The sequence below is a fragment of the Neovison vison genome, chromosome 4 (genome assembly GCF_020171115.1).
Source record: "Neovison vison isolate M4711 chromosome 4, ASM_NN_V1, whole genome shotgun sequence".
Classification (NCBI taxonomy): domain Eukaryota; kingdom Metazoa; phylum Chordata; class Mammalia; order Carnivora; family Mustelidae; genus Neogale; species Neogale vison.
In genome coordinates this window covers 143,488,125-143,513,651 of record NC_058094.1, presented here as the reverse complement: position 1 = coordinate 143,513,651, position 25,527 = coordinate 143,488,125, and the positions used below count along the sequence as shown (strand labels likewise).

The 25,527-nt window shown below is 42.7% G+C and overlaps 1 protein-coding gene across 3 annotated transcripts in view; it reads right to left on the bottom strand.

The window, feature by feature from the left end:
* SRPK2 (SRSF protein kinase 2) overlaps positions 1 to 25,527 on the bottom strand; it is a 146,045-nt gene that overhangs the window by 22,906 nt on the left and 97,612 nt on the right. For all 3 annotated transcript variants that reach the window (XM_044245844.1, XM_044245845.1, XM_044245846.1), the window contains exons 3-10: positions 21,947 to 22,055; positions 21,175 to 21,262; positions 20,892 to 20,979; positions 17,654 to 17,760; positions 6,435 to 6,600; positions 5,251 to 5,276; positions 3,596 to 3,842; positions 2,394 to 2,876 (exon numbers count right to left, since the gene is read on the bottom strand). In XM_044245844.1, coding sequence (XP_044101779.1) covers positions 2,394 to 2,876; positions 3,596 to 3,842; positions 5,251 to 5,276; positions 6,435 to 6,600; positions 17,654 to 17,760; positions 20,892 to 20,979; positions 21,175 to 21,262; positions 21,947 to 22,055 — 1,314 coding nt within the window. The remainder of the gene's footprint in view (positions 1 to 2,393; positions 2,877 to 3,595; positions 3,843 to 5,250; positions 5,277 to 6,434; positions 6,601 to 17,653; positions 17,761 to 20,891; positions 20,980 to 21,174; positions 21,263 to 21,946; positions 22,056 to 25,527) is intronic.

The window sequence follows — 25,527 nt, the reverse complement described above, 5'->3', positions numbered from 1 at the left end:
ATACAAAGATAACGCACACGGCTCTCAAAGATGTCACATCCTAGCGAGGAGAAAGATAATGGAAAAAACGAGGGTTCAGCTAAGAGAAGCATGAGCAGCAGGTGAAGAGGGGAAAGGCAACAGGCCAGCTGGGGAGACCAGGCAGGGCCTGTGTGGAGCTGCCGGCTGGCAAAAGAGTGAAGTTGGCCAAAAAGACGAACCACGGATCCTGAGGAGGAAACGTTCAGAGCAGAAGAAAAAGCATCAGCAGAGGCACAGAAGCATGAGCAAACATGCCATTTGCACACAGATGCTCTTCATTAGATCCTGAAAATAAGCCGGGAGAGAAGCTATTATACTTGCGATCACGGAACTCTTTCACCGTTTACTCCTTTAATAAAGAATGTTTGCATATCCACGTCCAGAGAGACATGTTTATGAATTTTACATGCTACTGTTCCTATATATTCTGCACATGATAAAAGCTTAAAAAAAATTAAGTCACAAGAACCACTTGGAGACACACTGACTCCAGCTGGGGCAGGGAGAGTCTGAACTGGGAAGGTGGTTCCGGAAAGCAAGGAAGCGTGCGAAGAATGACGGGGTCATGTCAACAGGACTCTTCTGTCAACTGGAAGAAGCTTGTGTGGACCAAATTTGGAACAGTTCAAGCATCAAACAACTAGAAGCTGTAAATGATTACAGGCATAATCCAAAGTGTTTATCAGAAGAACGAAGAACCCACAAGCACATGCGTGGCAGGAAGGGACGTGTGAGAGGCGGCAGGGCGGGAGGCTCGCCTAGAGAGAGCGTGAACAGCCTCACCTTCTCCATCTCCTCCATCAGGCTGCTCCTGAGTTACAGTGTTTCGTAACAGACCAGTGACCCAGCAAGCAAACCGTTTTCCTGAGTTCTGTGAGCTGCTGTAACACGTTAACTGAACCTGAACCAGGGGACATGGGCATCTCCAAGTCATGGTCCATGGGTCAGAAGCACGGGTGACAACATGTGCTTGTCACTGGTGTATGAAGGGGGTGGGTGTCTTGTTGGACTGAGGTCCTTTTTTTTTTTTTTTTTTTTTTTTAAGATTTTGTTTATTTGTCAGAGAGAGACAGAGAGAGAGTGCACACACCTACAAAGGCAGGGGGAGCAGCAGGCAGAGAGAGAGGGAGAAGCCCCCAGTGCAGGGCTGCATCTCAGGACCCCGGGATCATGCCCTGAGCCGAAGGCAGACACTTAACCAAATGAGCCACCCAGGCGCCCCTGGGACTGAGCCCTTCACCTATGGGATCTGATGCTGTCCCTAGATGGTGTCAGAATTAAGCTAAATCGTAGGACACCCAGCTGGTGTCAGAAAAGTTTCTGGTAGGGAAAATGGCCTACGTACCCATTAGGTGACCAAAGGTGTCAGAAGTAGTGTGTGAGAGCGAAGGAGACACACAGAAGTGAGGCTCTCCCTCGATGAACCCACCTTCCATGTGAGAGCATTTTATAAGCACCTTTGAAGAGTTCTTGATCAGGGTAAAAGTAAAAAGGAACAGGGTATTCCATCCAAGGAAGAAAAAAAAAATAACCCACATCCTTAGGACAATTAGCTAGAACCAATGAGGAACACAGATGGCTGTGCAGGTCTCCCACCTGCTGGCCTGAGGGGCTGCGGGATTCTGTGGGCTCTTGCAGGGCTGGGTCACTGGCGCGCCATGTGGTAAACTCTCTTGTCAGCAGAGGGAGCAGAGGAGGTTTCTGAGCCAGTCCTCTGCGGGCTGGAACGGAAACCATCCGTGATGCCCCACGTTTGCTTACTGGGGCCCCTAGCATGACACGGGCAGAGACAGGTCATGTGGCATTCACTCTCAAAATACGGGTTTGACAGAGGTCATCATCACATTAAAATCCATGCCACTTCCTCTAAAACAGCTTTAACAATTCAATAGCAGAGTTCTACAATCAGGAACAACCATCAAAATAAAATAAGAGAATTTTTCCTCAATACAGACAAAGAGCAGGTGTATTTTTTTCCCCTGAATACAAACGAAATGAAACAAAACCCAAAAACTAAATATAACCTATCAGATGGAAGTACAAATTAGGAACAACACACTCTATAAAAGCTATAGTACGTGTAAGCTGCTGGACCGGAAAGGTTTTCGCAACCGTGGATGTCACTAGTTACAGAAGGAGTAACAGAAGCTCCGAAACGCGATTGATACTCAGAGAGCAAGAGAAAGCCTACGTGGCACTAAGCACGTCTGAAATTACACCACAGATCCGGGAGCACAACAGAAATACAACGAGAACGGTTAATGCACACATACATGATGTGACCATCTCTAGCCGATCCCCTTCACAGCGTGTGTCAAGGATACGATACCCAGGCCACTGTAAGCAGACACCTGGTGGGGAAGGACACTTACTTTTTGGCAAATCTCCAGTGCTGGAGGCTGAAACCGTCCGGCTTCTGTCGTGGGATGGACTGCTTTCCTCAGGCTCGGTAAGTGGGGATCCCTCGGAAAGTGCAGAGCCACAAGCCACAGGTTCTAAGGGCCCAGAGAACAACGGTGTGGAAAACTCTGGAAACTGTGACTCGGGAATTTTATGCCGTCCATTTGGCAATTCACCATTGAATTGTTCATAGGAGCTGCTGTATGTGTAATCGCTTTCTGCATTGGGCTCATCGAGGTTATATTCCTCAGGATTTGGGCAATCTTCTTCTTCATCATCTTCATCATCCAGCTGCTGTTCCAGTAAGAACGGGCCATTCTCAATATGGCCATTGGTTTTGGGGGATTCTATCCACGCAGGGTCTGTGTTGGTCAGTTCCTGTTCAACATCGTCTTCATCTTTCTCAGTGTTTTCTTTCTCGGTGTCTTCTTTCTCTTCCTGGTCCTCAGTCTCACCTTAAAAAGTTGATGGGTTCAGAATCAGAATGTGTCACTCTCCTTAACACAGTGGCACTAAGCACATTACTTCCTCCAACAAGAAATAATTCTGAATGTACTCAATTTAATGTACTTAATCCCTCCACTCCCCCCGCAAAGTAAGCTCTACACCAAGCATGGGGTTCGAACTCATGACCCTGAGGATCAAGTTACATGCTCCAGTGACCGAGCCAGCCAGGCGGCCCTGGATGCGCTTGATTTATGTACTACAGAGCAAAAGGCCTCTTGGCTCTCAGGGTAAGATCTTAGGTTTTCTAAATCTTATTTTTCATTTAGTAAATGACTGGCTAACTCTTACTAAGAAAAAGTCAGATTTGGGGAAAAATGACTATTTATAAATAGAGGTGCCTTTCCACTTCTACCCTCTCTACAACCTTCTGAAAATGTCTGTGGGTACATTACTGCTAGGTTAAAGGTTAATTACAAAATAAAGAACAATCATTAGCACAATCAAGACATGGTGTCAGACTATCTCCATTTTTAAAAAACTATTTTGAAATACCAACATATTTCTGGCATTCATTTTACAAATGAAGTGGCAGGTGGTTTGGATTCCCATATTCCCCAACCGCGAGCTGGTGAGAATCACCCTTGCGTGTGGAGGAGGAGCACAAGCGAGCCTGTGCGGCGACCCGGCGGGAGCCAGGGAGGGAGATGCAGGCCCCATGCAGACTGACCATTGTCGTTGGTGGGCTCGCCCTCGGCCGCGTCCTCTAAGCCAGCAGCTTTGAGTTTGCCCTCTGGGCCGTACCCGTCGTCCCGTTCATTGGAAGGTGCCGCCAACGTGGTGTTTTCTTCTATTATTTTCCTTTCGGCTTCTCGCTCCAATTCTTCTATTTCCTGCAGGCGCTTTTCCAGTAACTCAGCCTGCCTTTTTTGCTTCTTCTTCAGTTTTTTCTTTTTGTTCTTAGATATTTTTCCTATCTACATGTCAAGAAAATGCCACAGGTCAGTCTGCCTCTTGGGGAAGCACTACACGAGAGGTCCAGCGCCAGCGGCACAGCAAACACGGACAAGTCCTGTTTCCTCGGGGCTTATCCGTGAACACCAAATGCCCAGACATGACAGCCATGTCGTGCTTGGGGTTACAGTGAAACCAGAAAAAACAAGCCTAACATCAAGTAACGGGGCTACTAGCAGGCCCTGCCCTCAGAGGGACACAAGGCTCCTTTCCCAGAAGTCTGTTTCAGTTCAACTTTAAGAATAGAAAATGCTGAGCCACTCTGGCCTTTGAACAAGAAGCACCTCCGGCAGGTTCTATCTCCCGCTACCTCCACACAAACTAACAGTATGTCCTCTCCTTCCTGTCGTTCCTGACTCTCTGCCTGCCGACACGGGTGCCCTGCTCTGTCTACAGCACTGCCGGTGTTTGGGTCTCACACGCTGAGCTGCTACCAACAGCCAGGACCGCAGAAATGGTCAGCCATCAGCACACCAAGTCAAGGAGCAAAAGACAAAGCCACAGGCTTGGCCTGCCTCCGATCAGGCCACATGACTGGGCAAGTGCTAGCAACGACAGCCTCTAGTCTTGCCACAGAACCAATTCTCAAAACGAGGGGCTCAGACCACCGCAGCCCTGGAGGCAACGACTCAGCAGCTCAGCAAGCTGGGTGGTGTAAGTATCACGACTTCCTCTGGTCCTGGGACTTTGGTTCCAAAGCTCAATTTCTCAACATTTCCTTTCAAATGCTTCTGGTTCGTAAAGCTCTTTCAAAATTTCGCCAACTCAAGATCTACGTATTCTATCCTCTACTGGAGCTGAGCAGGTGGAGGAACACTGGGTAAGATTTCATTCCAAGTAGCTTGTTTCATACCACATACAGACAATAGTCTTCAATATTTAACTACTGGCTGGAAAACAAACTGGGAGTACAAGCTTCAGAAAAGTAGGTATCTTAGAGGCAAATCGGAACTAATGTTAAGGGTTTTATAATAATCACACTTGAAGCTCTATCTCAATCACGTCACATTTCACCAGGCTCAGCCAAGAGCATCCCAGAAAGTGCACAGGGAAAATGAAGATCAAACGTGGAAAAGCTCAAACTACACCAACTCTAAAAATCACAATCACTTCAACTTACCAAAATAGCAAGTCTCATATATTCAAGGATACACAGCATTTACAAACACGCCTGTCTTTCGCATTACTATGTATTAAACGTCTACAATTGAGAACATAACAAAACAAGGTATAATCCATTCCCCCCCAAACCACCTTAAATGAAAAAAATGTTGCAAAAAAGCAAAGACTACTTTTGTAACTTGAAAAGCTCGGTAAGGAACAGCTGTTTCTGACGCAATGATGAATACAAGTGTACAGGTAAGTACTTACGGGCTTTTGCTGCGGAGCCGTACTCACTAAAACAAAATGAGACAAAATGAATGTTTAGAGGAAAACAGATCTGTATCTTTACGCAGGTAACCTGAATTGTAAAATGAAAGCAATTATTGCCCTTTAATGGCTATCCAACATCAAAGGAGCTAAACATCAGAGCTTCTTAGTCATTGAGATCTAAAGAAAGCTGACCCAACTCAAATGACAGGCTCTGCAAAGGCATAGCAGCCGCTGTTCCTATGAAGGCACATCTCTTATTTATCAAAAATTAAATACCCACTCATTTCAAAACAGGTCAATCCTAAGCTCCGACTGGTAACTTAAGAAAACGGGTAAGAGTTCACAAATGTCACATAGTCATCTAACTAAATTTGTTTTATAGACAATAAAATGAACAGTTTAGGAGATGTACATCTGTGTTTGAAAACTAGTTGGCAAGTCTATGCAGCGGAAATAAATCAAATATTCTAGAAATGCCACGACTGGTCTTTGCAGGCATCTTTAAGAAACAACCCTAGTGGGAAACAAGACGAGGAGGCAGTGCCTCTTCTGAGAGCCAGGTGCGTCACTCGACCATAGCCCCTCAGTGACACACTCGCCTGACAACACACCAGGGGGCAGATCATGTGATGAGGTGGCGAGAGTGGTCCCTGTGTCCCCACAGCCATTACACTCCGTCAAAACCAGACGGAAAACTCTAGATGCCAATACTCAAGGCAGCTGGCCTTCTCCTACCCTCAAGGGTAACCTTTGAATCGGTCTTTTGTAACCAATTCGAAACCTGCCAGTTAGACTCGGATCGATGACTAACCAGAGGCTAGGAAGCCTTCTAACAAACCAGAGAACAGTTCTGATGTCTACAGGTTGCTACAAGCAAGCTGTTACTGTGCACCCCTCCACAGACGAGTGCGCAGCACAAGACAATGTTCCAACGTAGATGAAGAAGCTCGTAAGATTTCAAATGCTCTTTCAAGGGAGGATAAAGTTAAGCAACTCAAATATTAAAGCAGATTTAATTGGGGCATCTTCCTTTTCAAAAAAAGGTCTTGTGATTTCTAGCAATCAGACTCATCCAAAAGTTCCTACGAGGTACACATTTGACTTAATTGCCTTCAGTGTGCAGCTCTGCCAGCTCTCGATGCCCCCAAACAAAGTGGAACCAGCCAGCTCGGTGCCCTCACCTGCAGAACCTGAAGGAGGAGGAGCACCTGCTTTCTGCCACTCGGTGGCCTCGGCTGCCATTCTTCTCACATACGCGTCATCCACACACATCAAGATGTTCTCCGGCTTTATGTCAGTATGAATGATCTTGCACTTACTGTGCAGATAATCTAACCCCTGAAGGACCTGGTCGGAGTAAATCAAGAGATGACATGAGTTATTAATACCTTCATTGTTCAACATTTTTAAAATTGGTAACATAATCACGTGGCACCAAATAAAACAGACACAAAGGCTGCTTCATAAAAATCTGCCCCTGCCCCGGCCCCCAGAACAGCCCAGCACCTTCCCATGAGCTACCGATGTGCATCTTTCTGGTGATTCTTTACGTTCATGGGAGCGAGCACACCTGCACATATAGTTTGTTTGTAACAACTTTCTTGAAATGTAAATTACATACGATTCACCCTTTCTGGTGTACAATTCAATGGTTTTTACATGTGCACCATCACCACTATGTAAATTAAAACATTTTACCCATAGGCAGTCACTCTCCCTCTCCTCTTAGCTCCCAGCCGTAGGCAACCACAAGTCTACTTTCTATCTGCACACATCTGCTGGCTGTGAACATTTCATATAAATGGAATCTACAAAGTAGTCTTTTGTAACTGGCATAACGTTGTAAAGGTCTGCCCCTGTGTAGCGTGTACCTCCTTCTGCTGCTGTAACTGCCCAGTAATACTCCACTGGACATGCCGCATCTCGTCGAGCCGATCAATTCATAGGTATTGGGATCGCTTCCCCTTTTTGGTTCCTATAAAGAGTACTGCTCTACATATTCACGTAGGAGTTTTTGTGCACACACACATTTTTATTTTTGAGGGGGGCGCATACCTGGAGTATAGCCATTGGGTCACAGGGTAACTGGTTTTCTACAGCAGCCACACCTTATCACGAGCAACGTAGGAAGGTTCCACCCTCTGCGTCGAGGCCTACACTTCGTTATCTTTTTATTTTAGTCACCCTGGTGGGTGTGATGTATGATCTGCATCCCTGTGATGCTTAATGATGTGTATGAATTTTTAATAGCGCAAGAAAGGAGGATTAAACAGCTGTGGAATCTAGACCAAGCAAAAGCACCAAACCCAAAGAAACTGCTGGACCAGAATATCCATGAAAAATAAACCCACAAAACTTACAGAGTGCAGTGACCTAGATACAAGGTCACAGTATTTCTGGAATTCTTTGCGTTAGAGAGGAATTCTTTCAATTCTTCCCATCAACAAAAATATATTTTCTAGGGGTGCCAGGGTGGCTCAGTGGGTTAAGCCTCTGCTTTCAGCTCAGGTCATGATCCCAGGGTCCTGGGATCAAGCCCTGCATCGGGTTTTCTGCTCAGCGACGAGCCTGCTTCCCCCCCTCACTCTGCCTGCCTCTCTGCCTACTTGTGATCTCTGTCAAATAAATAAATGATTATAAAATCTTAAAAAAAAAATAAGTAAATAAATAAATATCATCATACACTTTAAATCCTTTAGAGGTCTTGTCCACAACAGACAAGGAAGTGGGAAAAACATAAGCAGCAGACACATAATATGTGTTTCCAATTCTCAAAAGTTCTCCCCAACAGCCCCATGCTTCTGTCTCCTGTAAATGGCTAAGGAACCTTAATAGACAATAGCATTGGGAAATGAGGGGGCAGAGGTTCCACAAGGAAAATGAGAAAAGGAAAAACCCATCTCATAACCAGGATGACAATCTCTACACTCATCTAAAGTAACCTTCCCTGGGAAGGGAAGATAGACCAAGCACCAGTCAAGCTCCTATAATAGGTCAGGCACCTAATTCCAGGTGTCTGACACACAGCAACAAACGAAGCTTGTCGTCTCCTGGGGCTTAGAGACCCTCTGTCCTCAGGGAGCTTACTGTCTTATGCCAGGAGGAGGAAAGGGACTGGCCAAAAAGAAACCAAGATGAGCATAGGCATAACAAATAAGTTCCTAGTAAACACCAAAAGAGTGAAACAGATAAAAACCATAATAACAGAAGGTAAGACACTTGTGTTTTTTGTTTTTGTTTTTTTTGCCTGAAAATTACTATTTAATGTTTGCAGTGGTACTGCAATTAGAACTATTAAATTATGTTTAAAACATCAAAGGACGAGGAAGAAAGATTCATTATACGTTTCTATAAAGAATTGGGTTATAATCCAGATACCTATATGTTATTCACTGACATTCATACATCTTCTTTGTTCAAAATGAAATAATATGGGGAATTTTTATATTTGAATAACAAGAGAGATTCCGAGAAGTGCAAGAAATTAACAGACAGGAACAGTAGTGATTTCTAACCTACAGAGGCAAAGGAACATGATTTTTGAGAAACTTTAAACAGTTAAAAATTATTCCAACTGAAATTGCATTTCAGTGATCAAATATTAACTCAAGGTAAAAATGTCAGCATCTTCTCACTACCATTTCATGCCTGAGTCACTCCTGTCTTTCCAACCTGAGCTCTTTTGTGGTGGTCTGGTTGTCTTACTGTGTGGGAGGCTACATAAGTAAGAGTTAATGTGATCCAGCATCCAGATGTGTTCATGAGTTCCCAGTGAAAAGCAAGCACTTGAGATGAACACAGTGTTCTCAGCAAGAAGTTAAGGTTCCAGATTTTTAAAATATTTGCAATTGCATGCCACTGGGTTACCTTTCCTTAAGAAGCACAGCTTATAATGTCTAACGATGAACACAGACAAAGAATGGACTGCTGAGACAGATTAAGTATGTTAATTAAGATAATGCAAAATTTAAAGAAATAACTGACAGACATAGCATAGTGTGGTGTTAAAACACAACCCTGGGACTCACCCACTCCCAGACTGCGGCCACATCACTCACTCACTGGGCAAGGTCCGCACACTGTCTGAGCCTCCATTTTCACATTAAAAAACAGGAGGAATGTAGCTACTAAGTAGAAATATGGTAAGAGTTACTCTATGGAAAATCTACAAAAAAACAAGGTCTAGCACACAGGATGCTCAACATTAATGGGAGAACTGAATTAAGTCAAAACACTTGTACTGATATCAACAAAATAACTCTAACTTTTCTTTTTTTTTTTTAAGATTTTATTTATTTGACAGACAGATCACAAGTAGGCAGAGAGAGAGGAAGGGAAGCAGGCCCCCTGCGGAGCAGACAGCCTGATGCAGGGCTCGATCCCAGGACCCTGAGACCATGACCTGAGCTGAAGGCAGAGGCTTTAACCCACTGAGCCACCCAGGCGCCCCGATAACTCTAACTTTTCTAAGTCACTTACTAAACTTCTCTGAGTCTCTTCTCCCACCTACGAGTAGGCTATCCCTGATAAATTCTGTGGTACATCCCAGCAATGAAATTCTGACGCCTTAATTCCGAACTACAATTTTTTTATAAAGTCTCTAGATGTAGACTAAAAAGAATGGTTATTTTGAAAAATAACATTTCTCTTCTCAGCCAGTGAAGTTTAAAGCAATAAAGCACCCCAGAATCCAGAATAAACAGTAATGATGGGCAATCTCATAACCATTTATGCAGAATAACTATAATGATGCAAAAAAAGAGAAAAGCAGTCAATCAAGCTTCATGCCCAAGGATAGAGCTCTTCTTGCAAAATCTGAAAAACAGAGTTAAAAGGAGCCTTTACTCATTTTGTGTTTCCTGCACTTGCCAGGCCAGTATATTTCTTTCTTGCCTAAAAAAACATACTTCACCTCATCAGCAGGAGGCAGCAGAGGCTGCAGAGAACCCTGCCTACAGGCTGCTGGAATCTAAACTGCCAGGAGCGCTGAGACCAGTCTGAGCACTGCCGGGCCTGGGGCGGGGCAGCACCTCATTCAGAGGAGCTGGATCACACCCTCAGAAGCAGGGGCCAGTTCTGTGAAGTCGGAGGGGCAGGCTAGCAGCTTATCAGTGAAGGCAGAGCCCAGGCCTGGGAGCCAGGAGCCCCCAGTTCTGCTCCAGATACTAACTAGCTAGGCCTAGAACAAGTTCCCTTCCCTGACCTCAAATCCATCTGTAAAGTAAGGGGGTCAGACAGTCCCTTAGGTTTCTGTGTATGCCTGTGAAGGTGGTGGAGATGGTCTGTTGCTGGTGTGAGTGACATAAAGCTGCTCCTCTTGGAGCACGCTACAACAGTCCCGTGATGCTGCAGATACAATAGCAGGAGTAAGCTGAGAGGAATGTGGGAAATTCCCTCAAAGATGTCTTCTGGGCCCTGCTCACGCCCCAGAAAATGAAGCTTCCTTCAAAATCCTAAAACTGTAAAGAGAAACAGAACGAGAGCAACTTTCTAAATTCTTTTTTCTTTTTTTTTTTTTAAAGATTTATTTATTTATTTATTTGATAGACAGAGATCACAAGTAGGCAGAGAGGCAGGCAGAGAGAGAGAGAGGAGGAAGCAGGCTCCCCGCTGAGCAGAGAGTCCGGTGTGGGCCTTGAACCCAGCACCCTGGGATCATGTCCTGAGCCGAAGGCAGAGGCTTAACCTACTGAGCCACCCAGGCGCCCTCTAAATTATTTTCTGACTCTGGTCACCACACGGGGACTTTCTTCCTTCCACACCTGAACAAAGGACATGGGGCGAGGAGACTTGGCCAGGCTCTTACTCTCTAAGGCCTTACTATGCAGCGGCTGGGCCGACAGGCAGCAGGAGGGGCTGGCCCACGCAGGATCCCTTCCACAAGATACTTACTCCTGGTGGTGTGAAGGAACGCATACCTGAGGATTCTCCTCAGGCCTGGACACTTTCTACTAGGAAAGCTAAGGCTCCCATTGGATTTCTTTTCTTCACTGAACAGACATGAGGTAAACCCTACAAGCTGATTCTGACAATTCTGACAATTAAACTGAATGGGGAAGTGTGGGGATCCCCGCTCAGTGGAAAGGCTGGGTATGCACGCCAGCCTTTTCAGTGGACACTGTGCTTGTCTCCTTTGACACGAAACAGCCTTCTGCCCCGTGTTCTAACTCAGGACTACTGAGATTCCGTGAGAAAACCCCGCAGCCGTTCTGAACACAGTGGGAAGGAAAAGAGAAAGCCTCCGTGCCCGGCCTGTAGAGGGCGCCACAGAGCACTGCGCTGGGAAAGCGGCTCTCCCCATTTCATAGATGAGGACCCACCTTCCAAGAAGGATTCCGAGTTAGGACAGAACCATATGTACCACCACAATGAATATAAAAATGTTTACCAACTTAAAATTAATCTTCTATCACTGATTCCTGGCTCAGTGATCATGAATTCACGGGTAATTAGGAGCAGGGACATAAATGAAATGGTCAACAGATACTCAGTGTAGACAAAGGCATTCAGTGCTAACAGTCGACTCAGCCTGCCCAAGCACGGCCCCAGAATCCCTGCCCCACAGAAGTGGGCTGTGGAAAAGCACGGCATTGCACAAGTCCCCTTGGCTAAGCAGCACAGCACATATTACCAATTACAAATCACTTAGTAAGTAACACCTGATGGTTATTCTTTTAAATATTCTAATTGCCAGTTCTACTATTAAGGCAAAGAATTACCACAAACAGACCCACAAAGGCACACTTTTCACAAACACGTGCTATCACCTAAATGCTCCCAGGTCTTTCCATGTAGACGTTTCACAGGACCTTGCAATTGAGAGCATAGGTTCTGGAATTATACCACCTGAATTCAAATCAGCACTTCAAAAAGAGGGGTGTCAAAGAGTATTGTCAATGCTAGTGACAATTGCAGTTATAGAAAAGAGTAGTAAGAATATTTTTAATATATTTTATTTATTTGTCAGGGAGAAAAGGAGGGAGACACAGAAAGCAAGCACAAGCATAGGGAGCAGCAGGCAGAGGGAGAAACAGACTCCCTGTGTAGCAAGATCAATGAAGGACTCAATCCCAACACCCTGGGATTGTGACCCAAGCTAAAGGCAGCTGCTTCACAGACTGAGCCACCCAGGCATCCCAAAAGAGTAATAAAAATTTAAAAATCCAGAGCGACAAGCTGCAACTGCTAGTTTTTCCAGTACCATAGCAAAAGTCACCAAAATCAGGGCCTTGCCCTTACCAAGAGGCCACTTCCTTTCACATTCCTGTAAAAGGTAATGAACTAAACCATAAGGTTTTAAAAAGTAAAATGTCAGCTACCCCTTTAATGTACAGCAAGTCAAAGCCAGGCCAAGAGGAGAGCAGCATGTAAAGAAACCGCACCTTCTACACTCCACAATAAACACAGCCAACACAAGCACCCGTCTCTTCTCCTGGATGCAGAAGGAAGAGCAAGACATGAACCAGACCTCACTACAGATTTCAAAAGCAGCACGGAAAGCTGGGGGTGAACAGACTAACACAAGCCTCCACGCCTGAGCCAGAATAGCCTGGGAGAGGCCGCACAGAGCTTGCCAGACACCACCAGTACGAGCCTCTCCCCACCAGCACAAGCCACCAGGACTACACGAGGACAGATCAGAACTGACCAACGGACTGACAACAGTGCATGGAAAACCCTGAAAAGACAGATGATTCAATTATGTCATTACTTTTAAAATACAAACTAGGGGTAATGCTGGTCCACAAGCCCATAAATCACAGAAAGTGAGCCATTCTGTAGAATAAAAAGAGGAATGTATACTGCTTTCCTTTAAGGAAAGAGCATATCAAAAACATTCTTTGACCACCTCTGGCACGAGGGAAGCTCCAAAGAGACACAGGAGTCACAGAGAACCATAACTCCAGAAGCATAACTCCAGAAGCCCGCACACAGGTGGGGACACACTGGCCACTTCACTCTCGTCACCACGCCGGATGCTTAATCCACAGTCCCTCCATGTTAACTCCACAAATTACCTATTACCATCCCAGCTTTATAAAGGAGAAAACAGACTCACAGAGGCTACATCATCAGAAAAGGGTCACAAAATGGTACGTGCCAAAGGTATAATGTGAAGTGAGGCCTACTGGCAAGGCACCTAGCAGGGGCACCTTCCCCTATCCCAGTGGTTTTCTCTCAAGAGGGAATTCTGCCTCCTCAGGAACACCCGACAAAGTTGAGAGACCTTTAAAACCATCACAGCTGGGGTGGTGGTGGCTGATACAGGCATCTAGTTGGTTGAGGGTAGGGGATGCTGGTGAAGATCCTACAAGACAGATCCCCACAACAAAGAACTGTCCAGTCCAAAACATGAGTAGTGGCGGGGCTACGGGGCTGGGGCCCCTGCAGTAAGATGCTGCAATCATCAGGAAAGGCCCAAATGGAGGTGCAGGTAGACTGAGGCGGCAACAAAGAGCATTCCTAACCGGGGCAGTGTGGGAAGCCTTCATCATGGAAACAGGCTGAGTCTCTCAAAGCATGAGTAGAAAAGAAAGGGTGGTATTTTCGGCAGCCTAAGACAAAAGAAATGATCAAAGATGTGCAGCTAAAAAATGGCCAGGTGAGTACTTCCTCTAAAAAACGTACAAAATGAAACTAGTAAAAATTCATGAATAAAAAACTCAGGTAAATTTGCATGTATTTATAAATGCTTGGGCATTTTCGAACATTCATAAGAGACTGGTAACTTGGTTGACTCTGGGTGAGAAACTGGGTGCCAGAAGGACGTAACTATTTAGAACACTTAAATGCATTACCTATTTAAAAGATTTTTAATGGGAAAACATTTACCTGCCGGGAGATAAAAGCTGAATCGGGATTTGCAAGGGGAAATATGGGCTGATACCAGATGGCAGAAAACCTTAAATTGTTTCATAGAAAGAATAGTGATTTAACTTTTACTGGACATTAGGCCAAGTACAATTCTAAAGATACACTACGCCGCTTGGCAAATGCTAAAGGTAAAACCTCCATAGCCAAACGCTCTGGGTACGAATGCCCATTCTACAGCTTACTACTTTTTAAAGTCAATTCCTGACTGGGGGAAAGTTCCTTAATCTCTCCACACCTCTGTTCCTCTTCTGTAAAATCAGAAGGGTAAAAATACCTATTTCATAGAGTTACTGTGAAGAGTCAACGGATTAAAATTTGCAAAGTACTTACAATGCTGCCTGGCACACACTAAGTAGTACTGAATAAAAATCTGTGATAATTAATAGTAGCATCCCTTTACATGTAACAATAATCGTTATGCAAGGAAGGTATCTTTATTATTCCCATTTTATTCATGATGAACTTGTAGCTTAAGGAGGTTAAGGAACTTAGCCCAAGTTCCAAGCTAGAAAAGGGTACATCTTGACACCAAAACCCGAGTTCATTCTCCCGCCACATGTAGCTTCCTGAAAGCAAACGTTAAGCTTCAGACAACACGCACTGGAAAGCCACTAAAGGTTTTGGAGTGAAGCAAAGTTTTGTTTTGGAAGGTAATTGCCAATGGAAAGGAGATAAAAACTGGTACAGGGAAATGGAGTAGGGATGCGCAGGCCTCTGGGAGAGTCGAGAGAAGCCCATTAAAAGGTACTGGCTGGAGGTGCTAAGGGTCTGAACTAAGGACAGTGGTGCTGGAAAGGGAAAGATCAGGAGCAAAAGGCACAGCACAGGAGGGAAGGAGGGCCAGGCGACCAGTGAAGCTTGCCAAATGAAAGAGGATGGGGGACTGGAACGGGGTCAGCCACACCTGACTTCGAAGACAAGGGAGGCCACATAGTGACAGAATATTAGAAAGCTGGTCTACCTTGTCTGTTCCAGGAAGCACTGAAACTGTGAGGTCCATTAATAAAGGATTGTCCCGCTATTACCTAGGAGTCAAAAGTACTGAATCCATAGGCTGAATCTAAAGAAATGAAGGGAATTCCAGGTGATATAGATTATTAACTGGATAGATAACAATTTACTACTTTGAAAGTTACAAGTTTAGGGAAAGAACTCCAGAATCGACATCTTTCTTACATAAAATTAAAGGTGGGGTCACACTAAAAGCAAAAGCTTCTAAATATTGCCTATAATAACTAAGTACAGAAAATGATAATTTCACTTTGAATTTTTTCTAGACCAATAAAACACTGTAAGAGCTCTCAGTCCGCAAAGCTCAGTGTATGTGAATTACACACTCATTAAAATCATTTGTTCATTTGGCAACAACCCATGAAAATTTCATTAAACTCCAAGAATTTCATCTTTTGATTTACAGACTCTTTCACTTGCTGAGAAAGGCCACATTTTGTTTCCGCATTCTAGAACACAAAATAAGTATCAACGGCTCATCTGCGAAGTCATGTCCTTTCAGTGCCCAGCGTGAGCTGTGCTGTGGTCAGTGACCTCAAGCCGCCACAGACAGCTTTCAAAGTACCAGCTTCCAGGGGATGACAGACCTAAGTGAAACAGACGCGAGCTGGGGTTTCTCAAATTATTTGCTTTTTGTCAGAATCTGTAAATCTTAATATTTTCAGGATTTATCAAGAGATAATTGAGACATTTTTTCAGAGTTTTAACAAGATGACTTTTTAGAGTTCAGAGTTGCCACTAATCGCTATAGATACCAAAGTGTCATTCAGGGATCAAGAAATTCCAATAAAGGTTAATTGCCATCATTAAAGGGAAATTGTTTTTTGGTTTGAGATATTAGTCATGTTAAAATAATAAGTTAAAATGCTACTATCTAAAATCTAAAATGGAACAGACAGTATTATTTTTTTTTCCAATTTATTTATTTTCAGAAAAACAGTATTCATTATTTTTTCACCACACCCAGTGCTCCATGCAAGCCGTGCCCTCTATAATACCCACCACCTGGTACCCCAACCTCCCACCCCCCCGCCACTTCAAACCCCTCAGATTGTTTTTCAGAGTCCATAGTCTCTCATGGTTCACCTCCCCTTCCAATTTACCCAAAAGCACATACCCTCCCCAATGTCCATAACCCTACCGCCCTTCTCCCAACGCCCCTCCCCCCAGCAACCCACAGTTTGTTTCGTGAGATTAAGAGTCACTTATGGTTTGTCTAACAGACAGTATTATTAATCGAGAGCTGGCCACAAGTCCACAACGGGCATGTGCATGTACCCAACATAATACTGTGCACAGAACAGGATTTCCCTGAATAAGCCAAGGCAAAGCGCCTTTCTCTCTCAGGCCTCTCCTTTCACAGGACATCTATAATGCTAAAAGACAAGCTGCCAATTTGCAATGCAAAGAAACAAAGATAAATGACAACACTCAGGCTGACTAAACAATCCTATCTATATAAATTTCAAAAGCAAAATCCAAGATGCTTTCACAAACCAATTTAAGCTCCAAAATCTTCATAAAATGGGTTTAAAAACCTAGTCCTGTGCATGTATGAAAATACCATCTGCGGAAGGTTCTTTTGTAGGCGCCCAGCACTTGAATTCACAACTCTTTAATTGTGAATCATTCCCTGATTCTTTTCCTATGTAAGAATTGTAGACGGAGGCCTGTGTTTTGGGTCTAGAAACCTCCCCCACCAACCCCAAGCACTAGCTTAAGCTCTGGGCCTAAACGGGCAAGGGATGGGCGCCAAATCACCCAGCCCTTTTCTTGAGCAAACCAAGTAAACCCCCTGATATATCACTTACTCTGCAGAATTGTCCATGACAATTGTCCATGATACCAGAACAGGTAATTCAGAATAAGTCGTATCCACAACTTTCCTAATGTAGGCTACAAGGGCAATGAGGAATACAGACTGATGTATTCCATGCAAAAAACTGAATCTGGTAAATTTTCTAATTAGGAGATCTGTGTAGACTTTCATTCTATCAATCTTTGCTGGAACATCGTCCCTGAACCAGACCCAAGCTAAAGGTTTCCTTCTGTCCAGGCAACTGAACAGAGTACAAATCTAACATAAGACTCCATATATAACCTCAACATTCCTTATATTACCTTTCATTTAGCCTCCATCCAAAGAGACATAGAAATAGTAAAAGAACACAAATCATCTATTTCTTCTGAATTATTTTCTAAGGAACTAAGTGGGACACTTCACAGTAATGATACTAGATAGAACAATTTAATTTCTCAGTATGCCGTATCACTTACCTTAAAAAAAGGTCAGTACACCAAAAGAAATGCATGCCTGACATTTACTACTGTCCTCTGTACAAGACAGGATGGCACATGACTATAAAGTTGACATAACAAGTTCAACATGTTACACACTATACTATTCAAATATGTATTTATGAAACAGGGATTATATTTATATAAGAACAGGAGCTTTCATTGAAAGTCGAGCCAGTTAGGAACTAGAGGATGGGGACTGCCCTCACATGCTCACCTGCCGAATGATACTCTTCACACAACGAACTGGGAGGCCTTGGTAGTTGGACTTGATGATCCACTTGAGGAGATGGTGGCCAAGTACTTCGAAGACCATGCAGACATCTGGGACATGGTAAAGGATCATCCAGATACATTTCCTGGAGTGATGCAATTACTCAAAGCAGCAACTCTGTGGCACTTGGCAATTTTTTCTTTATAAAATACAACATCATGGGAACCTGGGTGACATAGTCGGTTAAGTGTCTGACCCTTGGTTTTGGTTCAGGTCATGATCTCAGGGTTGTGAGATCGAGCCCTACATGGGGCTCCATGCTCAGCACGGAAACTGCTTAGGATTCTTCCTCTCCCTCTCCATCCCATTCTGCCCCTCCTCCTGCTTGTGCATACCTGCACTCTCTCTTAAAAAACAAAAACAAAAACCACTTTAAAATGCAATGTTACTACTATCAATAGTGGTCATGTGCTGTTTCTCACCAAAATAAATAGATCTAACATTTCCTAAGTACTTCTATCTCCTATGTTTCTCAATGTATGCTCGTCAAACAATGTGCCTAGCCCCACACAGAAGTGGCCCAGGAGCGGGAAGAGCTTTCTGGCATCACACAGTCCCAAGGTGGCCTGGCCATGACATAAACCCACACCTCCCTGCACTCTTGCTCATTTCAATTCCCTCCCTGATCATCAGTCATAATGAAAGTGAGCAAGGCTGAAACCTCATAAAAACTAACGGGGGGGGGGACCCAAAAAACTCTGTCTTTAGGCAATCAAGGGGGACACTTAATTCCAATCCATGAAACACTTTATAAAATAGAAATAGAAAAAACACAGTGAAGATACTTAATCTTTTCCTTCAATAGTATCCTTCATTGCAGAACCAGATCAACTTTAATACTCTAGGCAGTTTTCAATAACATAGGATCGCAATATAAGACATGGCACTTAAGACCCACTTACAGGGGCACCTGTGTGGCTCAGTTGGTTAAGCGACTGACTTTGGCTCAGGTTATGATCCTGCAGCCCCAGGATCAAGTCCAGCATCCAGCTCCCTGCTCAGGAGGGAGTCTGCTTCTCCCTCTGACCCTCCCTGCTTTCATGCGCTCTCTCTCTCTCATTCTCTCAAATAAATAAATAAAATAAATTTTTAAAAAGATCTACTTACAGGAATTAAATCTATGGAATCTGAGGTGTTGTGTTTCTTGTTGTTTTAAAGATTTTATTTATTTATCTGATAGAGAAAGACACACCGAGAGAGGGAACACAAGCAGGGGGAGTAGGAGAGGGAAAAGCAGGCTTCCCGCCAAGCAGGGAGCCCCATATGGGACTCAATCCCAGAACCCTGAGATCATGACCTGAGCCAAAGGCAGGTGCCCAACGACTGAGCCACCCAGGCGCTCCTCTTGTTTTTTTTTTCTTTTTTTAATAGAAATCTAGTCCAAGGGGCACCTGGGTGGCTCAGTGGGTTAAAGCCTCTGCCTTCGGCTCAGGTCATGTTCCCAGGGTCCTGGGATCGAGCCCCACATTGGGCTCTCTGCTCGACGGGGAGCCTGCTTCCCTCTCTCTCTCTCTGCCTGCCTCTCTGCCTACTTGTGATCTCTATCTGTCAAAGAAATAAATAAAATCTTTTAAAAAAACATTAAAAAAAAAAAAATCTAGTCCGCTGCAGACTTTCTGGGACTGTGACCCACCCAAGTCCATCATACAAACACATTCATGTTATTCATACAGGAAGATTTAAAATGGCTCTGAAACTTCTTGAAGTACATCGTTCGTCCCTGGAAGCCTACAGATAGATTATTAAAGCAGGTTAGTTGATTTAATATTTTCTACAATATCAAAATCACAATCACATTATCACAGTAACTGCTGCTTTAAATATTTTTAATGAAAATTTTAAAAAGAAAACATTTCTACAGTGGAGAACATTATAGACTTATGCATAGGTAAATCTAAAGCCAGAAGTTTCTTACTATTTCCCAAATCATTATAAAAAAAGGCAAACTAAGGATTAGCATTAGTAAAAGACAGAATCAAAGGCCAAGATTTCTAAATTATGACCTAAATTCTTCTTCAAAGCGCTGACAACCTGGATTATAATGGTTTCCTAGCATCCTATTTAATGGTAAAAACAGCCATTGGAATATATACACCCCAAACACTCCATTTACCTATATATCAGGTAGTTTCTCCAAAGAAATCCTGTCAGCTATCCCAATAAGCTGCCTTACAGAACTGATCCAAAGAAGAGGGGCTGCCCTGCCTGCCCATAAACAAACAGATTCAGCAGGAGACTGGTCAGAGGAGCAGCTCTTTCTGTCTGTGGAGGTGGGGTGGGGGGGCCTGGCACCTGAGTGACTCGGTTGGCTGACCGTGTGACTCTTGACTTTGGATGAGGTCGTGATCTCCGGGTCTTGAGACGGAGCCCTGCATCAGGCTCTGTGCTCAGTGGGGAGTCCTGCATGAGATTCTCTCTCTGTCCCCCTTCACTCTTAAACTTGCTCAAAACATAAATAAATCTTTTCTTTTCTTTTCTTTTTTTCAAGTGGGGAAAAATGCACTCATCAACTAGCAAAAATAATCTTGAGGCAAAGGTCAAGGTGACATTAGCAGGCATTGGTACTTACTAGTAGTAGCTTCTAGTCCAATCTCTAGAGGAAACACAGAACCTCCCTCAGACATACAGGGTATGAAGGAAGTGGCTCCCCAAGGATTAAAGCTTAGGAGATGCATAAACAGGGTGCCATTCTGGGATCTGAAGTGGGAGAAGGTTTGTCCTTGGGCTTTTGGAGTTTGACCAGGTCAAATACGGAAATGATGGATCTGATCCAAATATGGTAAGATGACGACCCTGGCTACTGACACACTGATCTTTTGCTCCCTGTAGTCTGTAAAGATGACTATAACCCATCTTTCTCTGCTCTCCCCTTACACATATACAAGGCCCTCCCTAGCTTGGTAGTGAAGGTAGAGGGACTGTCTACCTAAAGAGCCCAGTACCTGTGCAGTAAGGATGCTTAAGATGTTATACAACCTCAGAGAGATGACACCAGACATGAAATGGACTGGTGGCAGCTGGGGAGTTTTTTTGGCATACCATTTTATAACAATCTGCAATGATATTAGAGGCTTTATGTGGACACTGATACAGCAAACAGAGGTTTAAATAAGCTTAAAATATTTCCATATTTTAAAAGTAAAAAATCATTAGGAAGAAAAGGAACTGTCAATAAGGATACGTATTCCATTCATGCCTGAAATCTTGAAGTCATCAATTAACTGTACTACCATGTCTTTATTTGGGTCAGTGGGATCACTTTCTCGAACCTACGGAAAGAAAAATGAATTCAAGAACAGAACTATTTAGGACTGAAAGTTGTTTCCATTATAACCAACCAAAAGCATTTTAGCAAAAGTAATGTTTTTAAAAATAAAAGATTCAGTATTTGAACATAAAAATCCTTCTGTAAAATTTTAAGTCATTAATTCTTCTTGCATTATTCACATTTTTGCCGTACTTACACATTTGAGTAATTTTATTTCATCCAAGGCTGTCTCTGTATAATGCTGGGCACTCTTTACAACTTTCATTGCAACAAATCTTTTCCCCCTTAAAAAAAATTTAACATTGTCAGCAAAAGTTATCATTATAATAAAATCGATTCAATAAATAGAAACTTCTAATAACCTTCCCTTTAAAATAGTACTCTTCAAACTGTGTGGCCACAATTAAGCAATAGGCTAATGGATCAAAACAATTTCTTTTTTGCTTTTTTGCTTACCTAATAAAAGTAAAGTGGACTAGAAAAATGTCAGAGTTCATCATACAGATTAAGGGTAATTCTTATTTTATAACACCTGTGTTTTATTACACACACATACACACCATCTGTGTGTGTGTCCTGGGTAGGAGCTTGGTTTCAAACTATGGGGTCATGACTTTTTACAAGCAAGTCAGAAACCACAGGTTTTAAAGGCCTCTACATTATTATTTTACATGTGAATATTTTTCTGATGTGGATGAATTACCACAAGAACAGTATGTTTGACATAATACCATTTCAATAAACAAGCTTCAGATATAAAAGCAGAAAAAGTTAATATATTAAGATAACACACAAGTGAACTTCTTACGGGGAGCGGGGCCGTGCAGGGTGGTGTCTAGCTGGGTGAGGCAGGCCTGTGCTAAGTACTATACACACCACAACAGAAGTAGGTGTGCTCCTCAGCCATACCTGATGATAATGTTGAACCAGACCAGAAATCAAATGCACAAATGACAAAGTACACTTACTGCATATCCCAGCACAGCCAGACGGTTGAGAAGTGTCCCCATCCTAGCTTCCTAATGACATGGTATCGGCCATTGAAGAGGTCTCCAATTTTCACCGGATGGTAGCCACCTTTTATTAAAAAAATTTTTTTTAATTTCAGAGAAATAGTAATAAAATCTCTTCCTTTGTGTCAGTTTTTCTTCAAGATTTTATTTATTTTTAAGTAATCTTTATATCCAACCTAGGGCTTGAACTCAAGACCCCGAGATCAAGACTTACATGCTCTACTGAGAGAGCCAACCAGGTACCCCCTTCAGTCAGTTCTTGATACCATTTAAGAAAGCTCTAAACAATAAAATCAGATAAAGGTATGTTTAATAATTAAACATTTTTCTCAAAAATATCTTTCATCAAGACAAAAATGTCCTTTGCGTTCCTATTATGCTTTCTGTTCATTCTGATTTAACTCAGAAAGACAACAAGCCATTCAGTACTCCATAACAATAATTTCGGGTTTATATTTAAGTCTAGGTATACATAATATGCACACACCAGATTGCCACCTTTCCACAAGTCATTGTCTTCTCTTTTAAGCAATAAATTCAACACAAATCTTTTTGGGTCAATAGAACATAACTCAACAAAATAAAAGATGTGTACTCTACCTCGTTTTGCATACACCAATAGTTTACGCATAACCAATAAGGAATCATATAATGTACAGCAGTTTACCCTCCAACAGAGCTTGCTCATCTCCCCATACTTCATCCAACCTCAAAAGCCCTGCTGAGAAACAGGCTGGAGAGAGAGAGAGGACACCCTGTTGAGGCAGATACTTGGGAAAGGTAAAGGTGCTTTCATAGATGTCTAGCATTAAAAGACCTTTACTTTGCATTTGGAAGTAAAATAAGCAGGCTAAAAAGTAGCGTGTAGAATGTGATTACCATTTTTGCGAAACACACTAGGAAAAATCTAGGAGGATAAAATGTTAGCAACAGGGGCGCCTGGGTGGCTCAGTGGGTTAAGCCTCTGCCTTCGGCTCAGGTCATGATTCCAGGGTCCTGGGATAGAGCCCTGCATGGGACTCTCTGCTCAGCAGGGAGCCTGTCTCCCCATCTCTCTCTCTGCCTGCCTCTCTGCCTACTTGTGATCTCTGTCAAGTAAATAAATAAAATCTTTAAAAATAAGATTTAAAAAAAAAGATGTTAGCAACAAACATCTCTGGGTATAAAATTACTTTTATTCCTTTTTATCTATCTTAATTTTTTTACTAAAACAAACAATGCTTTCCTACTTCTTATTCTTTTAACATCTGCTTTTTTACTGCAATGTTGTTATCTCTCATTTTTTAAATCTACAGAATTCTTACAAATCACTCAAGAAAGACTTGGATAGTTCGTGTTCAGAGGCTCAAAGCAGGTGCAGAAGTATTCAAGCCACATCTTTTAACATATCTCAGTATCTTTCAGAGGGCTAGGAATAAACTTCAAATAACACTACAAATGTTTATTAATTTTTAAACTGTTACTCAATGGAATTGAAGCAGGAATCTGACCAGATACTGAGTTTCTTACTCTCCTCCCACTATATCAACATTTCTCAGATCTTAATACCGAAGTCTTTAACAATATTCTGGGTATAAGATATGAGCTAAAAAATAATAAATTAAGAATATGGCAAATTATTAAATGGATGAAAAGAAGGTGACTAAACTCACTGTAGTAATCATTTCACAATAAATACATATGTCAAGTCATACTAAGCTTATACAGTGCTGATTATTAAATACATCTCAATAAAATTGGAAGAAAAAATAAACTAAAATTGAACTGGGCTCTGAGTTTACAATAGAAGTTTTTTTTTTTAAAGATTTTATTTATTTATTTGTCAGAGACAGAGGGAGAGAGAGCAAGTGAGCACAGGCAGATAGAGAGGCAGGCAGAGGCAGAGGGAGAAGCAGGCTCCCTGCCGAGCAAGGAGCCCAATGTGGGACTCGATCCCAGAACCCTGGGATCATGACCCAAGCCGAAGGCAGCTGCTTAACCAAATGAGCCACCCAGGCGTCCCACAATATAAGTTTTGAACCATTAAAATTAACACTGGAAAGGAGGAGGAAAAAACCTATAAATTTCCAAGTACAAATTAGGGGCACTGTGCTCGGCACTTTATTTTCAAAACCAGATTCCAAGAAAGGAAAGGAAACTACAATATGGTGCAGGCATTCCAAGGTGGGGGTGGGAAGAAGAAGGGAGGAGAAGTCCTTTTGGGGAAATTTGAAGTTCAACAAAGCAAAGCAGATTTCCTGACCAAGGGGTTCAAAGAGCCCAATGTCTTAACACACAGTGGGACCTCAAAGAGAAAAGAGCAACCTGCAAATCCCAGACATATTTGCTCATGAAATAATTTCTTCAAAAACAAAGAAAGAAAGAAAGAAACAACAACAAAAAAAAAACACCAAGTCACGTTTCATAACACAAAGTATTTAGGAAATACCGAGGTCTATGTCATTTCTTACAATCACCCCACAAAGCCGATGGTGTGATTGCTATACTGCTGAAGTGGGCACAAGTCTCTGAGACAGTAAGAGGGTCAGGGCTAGAAACTGTGTCAGATTCTGAAGTCCATGCTCTGTCTACCAGGAAGAAATGTATTTCATTTTTAACAACTGCAGGACTATTTCCTGGTCTTAGTATTTGGGGAACACTTGAGAGCTTAATTAAAAGCTATTTACTACTTAATTGCATATTATTCCCAATATTGAAGTCTCTAAATTTAAAAATAATTGAATTATGCATAAAGAGAAGAAATTTGAATCATTATGGTATATTTCAGACTTGGATTCTCCAACAACCAGAAGAGCACCAGTTCCTATATAATCACAGTGTAAGCACAGCTACTCCTTTTCGCAGTAAGACTCTGAAAGTTGAACAAAAGAAATTACTAGTTTAGTCCCGGTATCTCAAGAGCCCACAGATGAGCTAAGAATGATGTACCTAGCAGAGGATTAAAAATAATAATAAATAATAATAATAACAATAACAATAATATACCTAAAAGCAGGCCAACTAAAACAAGATGGGGTAAAGAAGCAATTTTTAATACAAATATAAAAACAATAAAAAGTACTAAACACTTATCTTTTTATTTTGAAAATATGACAGAATTTCAAACCAGTATTCCATATATTCTCCTACTCTAACAACCAAATCCATAGAAAAAAATTCTCTTCTGACCATTTTTTTAAAAGATTTTATTTATTTATCTGACAGAGATCACAAGTAGGCAGAGAGGCAGGCAGAGAGAGAGGGGGAAGCAGGCTCCCTGCTGAACAGAGATTCCCAGGTGTGGGGCTCCATCCCAGCATCCTGAGATCATGACCCGAGCGGAAGGCAGAGGCTTAACCCACTGAGCCACGCAGGTGCCCCTCTTCTGACCATTTTTCAACCTCTTCCCTTAGAAGGGTAAATAATATTCATGCTGCCAGAAGGTAGACTATGACTCCCCCTAACAAACCACACCAACCTGCCCAACACCCACAGAAGTAGAGAAAAAGGACACTCCAGTAACTCTCCCAATGAATTCTCCAATTCCTTGAGATAAC